This window comes from Plectropomus leopardus, chromosome 1 (assembly GCF_026936395.1).
Source record: "Plectropomus leopardus strain MGB_pleo_1.0 chromosome 1, ASM2693639v1, whole genome shotgun sequence".
In the NCBI taxonomy this organism is placed as follows: domain Eukaryota; kingdom Metazoa; phylum Chordata; class Actinopteri; order Perciformes; family Serranidae; genus Plectropomus; species Plectropomus leopardus.
Window position 1 is genome coordinate 11857115 of NC_142176.1, and position 12001 is coordinate 11869115.

At 38.4% G+C, this 12001-nt stretch overlaps 1 protein-coding gene across 1 annotated transcript; it reads left to right on the top strand.

The window, feature by feature from the left end:
- Positions 1 to 4: 4 nt before the first annotated feature.
- Positions 5 to 9736, top strand: slc30a4 (solute carrier family 30 member 4). Its single transcript, XM_042491950.2, has 8 exons — positions 5 to 154; positions 1168 to 1667; positions 2772 to 2918; positions 4993 to 5146; positions 5416 to 5638; positions 6377 to 6482; positions 6585 to 6719; positions 8158 to 9736. Exons 2-8 carry the CDS (start codon positions 1271 to 1273, stop codon positions 8310 to 8312), a joined length of 1317 nt encoding a protein of 438 aa, XP_042347884.1. The 5' UTR covers positions 5 to 154; positions 1168 to 1270; the 3' UTR covers positions 8313 to 9736.
- Positions 9737 to 12001: the final 2265 nt, after the last annotated feature.

Here is a 12001-nt window from a genome sequence, read left to right on the forward strand (position 1 = left end):
CGTCACGTGACTGCGGGCGAAACCAAACTTGCTAGTGTTATTTCTGAGACCGGAGAGGGCTGTCTACGACTCTGATGTTTACACCAGTATTACCATGACAGTCCTTAATTTGATGACAAACTAAGTTAGTACAACGTTAAAGTACATCCATCGGGTAAGTTCGGCTTTTATTTCTTTAAAAACTACCACGCTACAACGGTTGTTTGTGTGTCGCGAGCTCAAATGAGAAGATAGCTAACCGTTAATCGCTAGCTTGTTTCTGTTTAGCCGAGCCTGTTTTTTGAGAGTTTGTCAGATCATGAGGGGGGTGAGAGTGACTCAAGGACTTTTATTTAACATATGAAGTCACCAACTTTACTTAAATAAATGTTGGGATTACGAGTTGAAATTGCGGAGCTGCCCGGACGCCGGACGTGTAACGGTGCTCTCCGGTGTCACTTTGGTGATGGTAACGGTGATTTATTTCGGTAATTCAAGTTAACGCGATTGCGTTAAATCGAAAGGAAAAACAAAACGAAAAACAAAACAAGCACACTAAATATATAGACAGAAAGGTGAAAGTTTAAGCTGAAGCTTATTATAACTTATTCACTTACGCACTGCCATTTAAAATCTTGTGTTTTCCTTAATTTTCTAAGTTTTTAAAATCAGAATAAAACAACAACAGGACAAAAACGGGAAACAGTAACTTGATTCTGTAATATTTCATACTGAAATATAATCATACGTTGTTTTATAGCTATTCACCACCACAGTTTGATACATTTTGTTTTTCAAGTTTTATAGTGAACTGCACAGTGTTTATATGTTATCACAGCCATTCCACAAGTTAACTCCTCTGATAGATACACATCAGCTCTCTATGTTTGTCCTTACCCTGTGTTTTCTGAAAATACATCTGTTTCCTTAAGTTAATACTTGTTCCCTCTGATTTCAAACAGCCTCTGAATACAGGTAGAAGGATTTTTTTTAATGTGTACATTATTTGTGCAGTTTTGAAATCAACTATATCACAGAATTTTAAAGCATGTAAGTTAATAAATAGAGGGAGTAAGTAAGTAATGTATGGAAGTATGAGAGCACAATATAGTATACATAATGACTTATGGATGAAGGTTTCTTTAGTTTTATATAATAAACTTTTGTTTCTTTCTTTGTCTCCTCTAGGTGCAAAAATGGAGTAGAAAATCCAAGATCTCAACCCAAAGAAATATGAATGATTACCTCAGAGGACAGTGATCTACATACAGAGCTCATCTAATTATTAAAAATGTCAGGTGGGAACCTATTGAGCAGGGTACGGTCCGCCTTCAGGAGGGAGCGGAGCGACTGGGACCTGAGCGACACAGCGCCCTTTGACTTCTCCGACGAGCTGGTGGAGGATGAGACGCCCAAATTCAACAAGCTGAAGGTGGTGGTCTCCGGGGAGATGTCAGACTACTCTGCCGGAGCTCCGTCCAACGGGGTGGCTGTGAACACGCTGGTGGTGGCGGATGATGATGACTCCCTGCTGGACTCCTCTTCCAGCCTGGGTAGCCCGGGGTTAAACATGGACCCCTGTGACAACTGCACAAAGAAGAGGGAGATGATCAAACACAAGAGAGTGATGAAGAGGCTTGTCATTGCAGCTTTGCTTTATTTCCTTTTCATGACAGGTGAAATCATAGGTAAGCATGTGCAGAACCTCAAACTACAAAACTGTTTTATAACTGTTTCATATCAGGGAGGCTTTATGCCTTTTACAGAGAAGTGGAGGACAAACAGCCTTTGAAGATGTTTGTCTTGATAAGGCTGTTAAAAGGAAACTGAGTATTGCAGGAACTTTACATGATCAAACAGGTAGAGGCATTGCTTTCACTTATCAACAGTCAAGTAAGTTTAGAAAATGAACTCTGATGCCCCCTATAAAGTTGGTTTCCACCAGCATTTTTTTTAATGTGAAGGTGCACCATTCACAAAAATGACCTTTGCTTACGTCATAAAACATTAACTTTGGAAAAATGAGCAGAGGGAGCTGAAGTTGAATAATCATTTATCTGATGCAGTTTTTTTTTTGAAAGGAAGCTCTGTAATGTTGGTTTCAGGGTAGTTGTAGCTGTGGCTGAAACATGGGTTGTACACATCTTTATATTATCAAGTCCATCACTCGTATCTCATAGCTCTACATCAAGACCACAGTTGCTGTAGTTTCTGTCAGTGTGAAAGCAGCCGGAGGCCCTTATAAGTGATAATACATGTCAAACTGCCATATCAACCTCTTAAAGTTCGTCCTGCTGACTTGCCTATGCTGAATCATTTCCTAGATTAATAATTTTAGTCCTTATAAGGTGCCCATGTTGGAAAGTTTACGTCAGTATGACATATGAGATGGGGCTCTCATTTTTTTTTTTTATCAGTCAGTTTTTTCTAATGAAAAAGTGGTTACTGACTTATTTTTGCTGATAGCGTGTGACAGTTCAGCACTTTTTAAATCAGATTTCATTTTCCAAGAGTCACTTTGGATCATATACTTTTTTTGTCACTGTTTGGAAAATTCAATTCTCCACTGAGCGAATTATCACAAAAAAAACTTCAAATGTACCTGTGGTTTCTGTGAGTTCACAGCATACCCAGAAATCCAGCTTTGAACCTTGCTCTTGGTGTGTGTCTTCACTTGAGCTGAAGCCCGTATAAACTCTTCTTTCGTATCTCAAAATCAGTACATGTATAAATATGTTTGAGAGATCTCAACAGATGTTATTTTCTTTGTTCGCATTGTCTTTTTCTTTCAGGTGGTTACGTGTCAAACAGCTTAGCCATAATGACTGACGCTGTGCACATGCTAACAGACGTGGTAGGCATTTTATTTTCTCTGCTGGCCCTCTGGCTCTCCACCAAGCCACCCACCAGGAGGTTCACGTTCGGACTGCATCGCCTCGGTGAGTCTCTGATCTCAGACCCACCCCTTCACACTTCCGCTTTCCACTTCCTCTCTGTCTCTGCTTCTGCGTGAGACCAAAGGATACGTGTGGTTTTGTTGCAAATGAATCAGTTCAAAGAAGAAAGTGTGTGCTCTGCAGTGTTCAAGCGAGATCAAATTTCAGACATGATATTTTTAAGTTTTATGAGAAGAAATGCAGATGAATGATATTTCTACCAATATCTAGTACACTTTGATTACATGAGCTGTTACCAAAATTAATATTTGTCATCATTACAACACTATTGTGTGTGTCTAGTTTCCACCAGTGAAGTTTACCTCTTACAGTGTGACTGTGGTGTTCGATGCTGGTAGATGTCTAGCAAATATTGCTTTATTAGTACCTTTCCTGATTTACAACAAAACTCTACACTGTTGCCAAATAGCTGCAATCACTCATGGAGATAAGAACCAGTTTTGTTCTAACATAGTTGAATATCGATAACAATGTTACTTGCAATAAAAAAACAGATATTAAAGCGTACTCAGTTCTTGACTCAGACTTGCACAGTGCAGTGTGTATAAACTGTTTTGGTTCCTATTAACCATACGTGAGTCTTGAGGAGCTGCATTATTTATTCATGGCCAAACTGAAACTTACACTATTTATTTACTAACACAAGACAACTTTACTGTGGATTTATTCTCTGCCCCGAGCGGAGCCACCGTCAGTCTGTATCTGTCACGCTTGACTACATGCTCGCTATGCACTGAGCAATTCATATTGGAGCAACACTTTTATAACACCAGATCTGATTCTCAAGTACGCGATCTTGCCTGTGTCCGTCTTAACCCTTTGAAATGTGGATTGACATCACTTTTTTGTGCTGTGTTCACATGCCTTTCACAACTTTTTGGACCTTTGTGAGTGAGTTGGTTGGATTTTTTTTAAATGCATAGGAAAAAGGAAATTAGCAGCTTGAAACATGCGAATAACAAGAATTTAGTAGATTTCAAAAATTATTTAACAAATAAGCGAGGGAAAAATGTCTAGAAAGCAATACTTATAACTATCATAATTATATATTGGAAATATATTACAGAATTATTGTTGTTCTTAAGCATTTTTAAGGCATTTTCTTGTTTATTTTTGTTTGTTACTTTACTTTTATTATTTATTTATTTATTGCTGGTCTGGACCCCTTTTATGGGGTTACTCAGCTTGCTTTCCCCAGGGGCCACTTTTCAAAATGACAAGCGGCCAGGGGCCATTTAATAAATAAATGTTACTAATATTTATCAGAATAAACACAGAAAATCCTGTCACAGCATCCCCATGTAGATCAGGTGTGCACAGGTGCATTTCTAGGATTTGAGGACCATGAGGGGCTTAGCTCAGACCTGTGTTGATTTTTTTAAAGCTATATTTCGATGTATTTTATGCACTCTTATTTACATTTAAAGTACCAAAAATGAATCAATTCATTTTTATTTTAATTGGAAAATGGTCGCCGGGCCACCCAGCACCCTATCGGGGGCCAGATTTTGCCTGCGTGTCAAAAGTTGAGTATTACTGCCATATAATAACTCCCATAATAAACAAATACAAAAGGGGACTTCCTGACCAACTATTCTCTGGATACAGTCATGAACTGATGTCAAAAAATAGCATGCTTTGGTGCAGTCCCATAGGGCATGAGTTAACTTCCTCTCGTCAGCACCCGGGGTCATGTTTAAGCTACATACAGCTACATTAAGCACACATAAAAGACATAATATCATTTATATAAATGGAGATCAAGAAAAGGTCCAAACTCTCTTTTGGAATTATTAGATTTTAACAGATTGGATCATTTAAATTTTTTGAGTTGATACTTAAATCTATCCAGTATATCACGCCATTGTATTTGGCAATATTTGTCTATTGTTTCCTACACCACTTTCCTTCCCTGTACTGTTCAGTTAACCATTGTTATTCATCCTATTCAAGCACATTCTTCCTGTTGAGATCAGTTTTTTCCTTCCAGCTGCTCCTGTGTTTGTTGTTATGAACATGTTTTGTATACACAACTGACTGTGATTTCCTGACCTAGAGGTGGTATCGGCAGTCCTCAGTGTGGTGCTCATCTACATCCTGACGGCCATCCTGCTCTACGAGGCGGTGCAGAGGACGGTCCACCAAGACTTTGACATAGACGGAGACGTCATGCTCATCACTGCAGCTGTCGGAGTGGCTGTCAACCTCATGTAAGAGAGACGCTGATGGGTAAATGTGTGTTTAGAGAAAACTGGGAGGCTGTCACAAGCTGAAGTACAAAGACACTGAGTGTCAGCAAAAATTCAACAGTTCATCCCAAAGTACTGTCTTTAAATGCACTTTATTAGCTTTAAATTGCTGATCCTCAGTGTTTGACCATATATACTAAAGACTCACCAACTGCAGTGAAATCATGAAGTATACATGTAATGTCAACACCTAAATCAAATCCCCCTTTCTTTGTTTTTGTGTCTTTTAGAATGGGTTTCTTGTTAAACCAAGGTGGTCACCTTCACTCTCATGGCCATGGTCACTCTCATGGCCACGGTCACTCTCACAGCTCGAGTTCACAGCCGGCTGGTTCAGGTCAGCCGCAGAGGCAGCACGGCAGTCTGGCTGTAAGAGCTGCTTTCATCCACGCTCTGGGAGACCTCGTCCAGAGTATCGGGGTGCTTATAGCTGCCTACATCGTCCGCTTTAAGGTACCTGCCCTTTCTAAAGAACGGTTTGCCAACTTGCCAACGATTTAGTGATAATTATTAACACAGCTGTTTTTTAATGTTGCTTCCATGAACTTTCTCTTTCTGTTTCTAAAATGTCTTTTGTCTAAATTAATTTAACTTTTCTTTCAGTAGACTTGCTTAATTCCCTTTTCTGCTATACAGCTACATTGTGGATAAAAGTAATTTGTACCTGCCAAAATAAAAATTTACTTATTGAACCTACTACTGGTCATTTAGAAAGTGTTTGACCTTTGTCAGAAACACCTTGTTGAAGTAGAAGGGCAGTCGGAAAGAGCACAACTGCTAGGGCCCAATGCCCCACAATCCTGTAATGTAATCAAAATTAAAAAATATTTTGGGTTTCTGCCCCATTATTCAGATCTGCATCAAAATTTAATGTGTTCTTCCTTGGCCCTTGCTACACCTTTCCACCAAGTTTCATGAAAATTGGGCCAGTAATTTTTCAAACCAAGCAGAAAACATAACCTCCTTGCAGGAGGTGATAATTATTGGCAGTCATACATTTTCCGTTAATCTATTTCTGTGTAACTGTTGGCTGTAATCTGGTTTTAAATTAAACTCTTGAATTGAAATTACTTGACATTTACAAACGGCCGACATGGCTCAGCATGCAATAGGTGCATTCATTTTAGTAACTAATTATACTTCAAGAAAACTTTAACTGTTAGTTTATCTGATGTAACTCTGACTTCACAGCCGGAGTTTAAGTTGGCGGATCCTATCTGTACCTACATCTTCTCTGTTCTGGTTCTCTTCACCACATTCCGCATCGTACGAGACACAACCGTCATTGTGCTGGAGGGTGAGTCTTTGGCCGTAGTCCCAGAGTCCTGTCAGATGATGTTGTGTCGTATATAGAGTGGTGTAGGTGCAGTAAGGTGTTGTTTGTATCTTGCTGTGTCAGGTGTTCCCAGACATTTAGACACTCAACGAATCAAAGAGGACCTTCTGAAGCTGGAGGACGTCCAATCGGTCGATGAGCTGAATGTATGGGCGCTGACAGCTGACAAGACGGCAGCCATAGTGCATCTCCAACTCAGTGAGTAGATTTATGACATCACTGCATGCCATAAGGGAGAGGGAGTACAGTCAACTCTCTAATCTGTTATTCAGACAAAGCAGTAATAGTTGCCCCTATTTACTTTTTCCTTTTTAGTTTTCGAACAAAAAAACAAGGTATTTTTTTGTCAGCTCTGTAGAGTGATTATTGATTTAGTATGAATTATTTAGTATTAACAATCTACAAATTTCTCACTTATAGTTTTTGCAATGCCATTTATGTGAAAGTAGGTAATGGTAATATAATATAAAGAGGCTCCAGAATATATTATACAACATCTCTCCTGATTTTTTCTGGTGTTTTAGGCCAGATTTATGATTAATCATTTTTTGTTATTTTTTTTGTCTTGTAACTCTAAAGTGCAGTGATACAACTAATGATAATTTTCATTAGGACTGATCAACAGATTATTTTTTTGACCATTCCATTAATTGCTTGGTCAATAAAATGTCAGAAAACGGTGAAAAATGTCATCACAAGTTACTAATCAACAGTCAGATATTAAAATGTATTCAATTTGTTATCATATAAGGCAGCAAATGTACTTTAACTCAAAAAATTAACCAGCAATTATGTTGATAATCAATTAATTATTTAAGTTATTTTTCAAACAAACAAACAAAATGTGATTTCCTAGGACTAGTTCCTAGTCCAACATCTTTGGTTTTACATACAGTAATTTTAACATTTTGGAGTTAAGAAATGTTGGTTGGGCAAAACAAGACACTGATGAAGTCTCTTTAGCTTCTAGGATATTGTTACAGGCTCTTCTTGCTGTTTTCTTATGTTTTGTTGACTGTATGATTAGTCAAAGAAATTAATCAGAGACCAATATAATGGTTAGTTATATACTTCTTTAAGTGCCCCAGTTAACCTTTACTGTGAAATTGACTCACTTAACTGGAATGCATTTGTTACTCATTTAGTTAATTTCTGTGTTGTTCTTGATAGGACGTGTAAACATTTCTGCTGTGGATAAAGTGTATTGCCACACACAGTGCTATAGGTTATCTCATTAACTCTTTAAAACCTGAGCAAATGAGCGACTTAACAAGAAATTGCCCAAAAATTAGCAAGACATTAGTAAAAAGTTACAAGAAAATTAGCTGAAAATTATCAAAAAAAGGTAAAAGCGCAAAACTAGAGGATGACCAAAAAAAGTGCTTGAAGAAAATAAATTTTCTTCAAGATTTTCTCCCTCTTATTTAATTTTAGGGTCATTTTCTTGTTACATTTTACTTTTTTTCTTTTTGTCAATTTGATTGCCTTTTTCCCGTGTTATGAAAAGAAATCAAACCAGTTTGCTCATGTTTCAAAGGTTTAATTACTTGTGATAGGCATATGAAACAGCACAAGAGAAGTGATGTTGATCCAGTTTTCTAAGGGTTAATTCTCAAATGCATTTGTGCGTTCACAGCGCCCTCTAGTGCCAGCAACTGGGAGGACGTCCAGGCGAAAGCCCGCCACTTGATGCTTCACACCTACGGTCTCAGCAGGTGCACAGTGCAGGTGCAGACACACAGGCTGAGGCCGGTACACAGTTGTTCACACTGCCAGCAGCCCAGCGCCTAAAAAGAGAGACTCGTGCTTACTTTGACTTCCACAGTGCATTTCATGGAGCCAGGAGAGTTCAGCGGAGGGGCCTGGATGTCACAGCGCTGTCACAACTCAGTGCCATAGCAGGAGACATAGTATGTAAGTAAAAGAAGACTGGTGCCAAAGGACAGTCAATGAACCACACGTTTCTAATTAGAGGATCAATACAGCATCCAGGGACCTTATGCACTTACGCTCACAAAGCTTTCGGGGTGGAGTTTGAATGCTTGAAGTCTCAGATGAGAAGAATGCTCTTAATTCACCATTGCAGCCTATTCCAACTGTTAACTTTTTTTTTTTTTGTATTTTGATGTTTGATTTATCACACCTGATGTTTTGTCGTCAGATGTAAATTTATGTTACCGGGTGTGAGGACTGTAAACTAAGATTGTATTATTTTATTGAGGATGTCAGCAAATGAAAAGTTACCTCATGTCATTGGATAATAACTGTGGTCGCAGTGCATATAAGCTGTCCGCCTCACCACCGGCGCATAGAGAGGCGAAAAAACCCTTTATCATTGTGTCACTTTAGCAGACAGGACATCTCATCAAATGCACTCAATTATTAATATTCTTTAGCCAAAGTCTGTTTAACACAGATTTTTTGAATGCATTAGGTATTCTTAAAACAGTCTGTACTGACCAATACTTCAAATGTCAACACTTAACATTTTAGCATGTCTCTTAATTTATGGGAAGCACGCAACTGACAATCACAGTGTGACTGACTTTGGAAAAGGATAAATGCTACAGTGGTGGGACCGATGTCAGTACGGCTCCAGCTTCACACTCTATGCTCAGCTTTATTTCATATCATTAACTGACAGTATAACAATGCGGGCAGGTATTTGGAGTCATCAGTATTTCAGAGTTGCAGTGTTTTCAGGGAGGGAGGTGTGAGTTGAAATTTGCCAATAAAGGTGTTAATAGTGTTTTCCCTAAGAGGCTGTGAAGAGGGTTTGTGGTAAACATTTTCATGTTTCTGGTATTAATCATAAAGAGAAATCAGGAATTGGATCACTGTTTTTGTTTATAATTAAGTATTTAATCTCTCAGTATTTTGTTTTCCTGATAATTTCACAAAATCTACAAGGAGATACCATAGGCCAAAACATTTTTTTCATGCACTTTTGATATTTTGGGCTATTCTGCTACCGTACATTGGTGTAGATTTCCAGGGGGATGCAGGGGAAACGTCCCCCTCAATATTTAGTATGCATTTGTCTCCCCCAATAAAAACATAAAAGTAGCAGATGACTTTTATCTGACAAAATCAAAGATATTTACACCTTCAGTTGATGCAGGAAATTGACAAATTGGTGCTCCAGAATGCAGACAATTAAGTATTTGATGTGCTTTCCCCCCAATGTTGAAATAAAACCTACACACTTGCTTCCATATGATGTCTTCTTTCAGATTAGTTGAGACAAAATTTCTGTTCTGTGAATTCATGCAAAGGGCACATTTAATTAGATAATGCCTCATTTCATATTAAATCTTCAGAGAACTTGATATACAAAAAAATACCTATCTCGTACATACACCAAACCTTTCAGTTGTATTCCCATGCTGTTAACAGTGGGGTTAAACATACCGGTGTATTGTGAATAGCCTGATTTATATAACATTTTATACAACAGTTAGATCCCACCAAGCAATTTGATTGGTCAAGAGGCATTCATGAGTGTAGTACTCATTCCATGAGTACTGCGTTGGGATGTTTTAACTCTTTATTTATCACTCCACCTTACGGCTGTCATAAACCATTAACTAGGCCTGTGGTAGTTAGCTGATGTTACTGTAGATTGTAATGTAACAGTGCTCTGAGGTCTATTTTTGTCCCTCTGGGCTTCCCGTATGTCAGGGTAAAAATGTAAGTTGTGGCGGGAACTTCCACTCTTTTCGGGGCTCGTGCTTGTGTGTGAGCGTTGATTAGCGAAAATAAAAGTGCAGCAGTTGCTGTTGAAGTTGTCAGACCACATCTCATCCCGTTTATTGTTTTATTAATTAGCCAGTTAGGCGAAGCTAGGTCGCTCGGTTACATTGGTGGCGGTTGTGTTCTTCAGCAAACCGCTGTGGGGGCTTTTCTGTGGACTTGTTGAGCCTTACCCGTGCTATTTAGCTTAGCTGCCTCAGTATAGCTAGCTGGTTAACCCCTGCATGGTGCTTCAAGACTGTTAACTGCTATGTTACGAAGATGTGGCGTCGAGACTTTTACCGTTTTAAACCCGGCACGGAGATGTTTGACAGTTGCTAGCCCGGCGGGGGAGACTGCAGTTATGAGCCGGTAAGGATTATTCCTCCTCGCCTTGGTATTTCAGGAGAGCCACACAATATACAATAGTGTGCTGCAGTTAAGAGACTTTTATTTCACTGGAAACACACAGATAATTGTACATGATACGAAGCAGCTGCCCTGAACATAATATGTAGACATAACTAGAGCGCAACGGCTCTGAACCTAAGGAACACAATGTAGTTTTGTGTTGCTAGGCAACAGCTGTTACTTTCAGCGGTACCGGAACTGTTGGTGTCGGTGGAGCAAAAAAAAAAAAAAAAAAATCATTAGATGAACAGCCAAATCATAATCTGTTGTTGCTTATTATTATTGTTAACTAATATATGACGGTTGTGGCACTGTTGTATAAAAGCATTATCACACTGGAGGTAGTGCTGTTATACTGTATATCATCACGGCTGTGATTATATTTGGCATCTTTGGCCTCGTACCTGTGACTGAAGAGGTACAACAGCAATCCCTCTCATGTGATATGGCTTTAATATTCTGAAAAACACAGCAAAAGTTGATTTTTGAACTTTGATTCTTTTTCTGGAAATGTATACAAAAGACAAATCTCTAATTAGATTTGCAAATTTGAATATAAAATTTCAGAAAACCTAAAATACAAACAATAATTGTCTGTCAGTAATCATGAAGGGAAGTTTAATGGTGATGTCTGGTGTCATGATTCTGGATTTTGTTTGTAGATTGTTTCTTCTTTTATTCTGAAAGTCAGTCACCTCCTGTTTTACTTCAGGTCTTTGTGTATTTTCCCACCTGTTTTCCTGCACACCTGCTTTTTTCAGTCTCCTTAGTCCTTTGTTCCTCATGCCACCCTAGTTTGCGATCAGTTTAATCTTTGTGTTTTTCCTTTGTACTCTGAGTTACTCCTGCCAGCATCTTCAGTTTTGTTGTGTGGCTGTTTTGGATGTCTCGTACCAATTTAAATAAAATCTAATTTTTTGTTTAATTCACATGCTGTCGGGTTCATGAGCTCAGCCTTAACATTTACTTCATTTTATTTTTATTATATTTCATTTTTTTCCTACCCTTTTCACCTGTAATGTTGTATTTGTCATCTAAAAACATATGGAATTTTGTAAAACATATAAAGATATATAGATTTTATAAAACATATATAGAAACTGGTCTGTTGTGTGAGTTGGTGAAATGTTGCTGACGGCATTTAGTGTGCTGTCACTTTTCACCGCTAGGTGATGTACTTCTACAACAGCTGAGAAATCCTTTTTATGACATGATCAGTTTGATAAGATAACATACATACACATTGTTTGCGTTACACCTCTCTATTTACCACCTTTCACTTCTTAAATGATGGTGCACTCATGGGCTGAACGGCAACATAAGACCCAAATTTATGT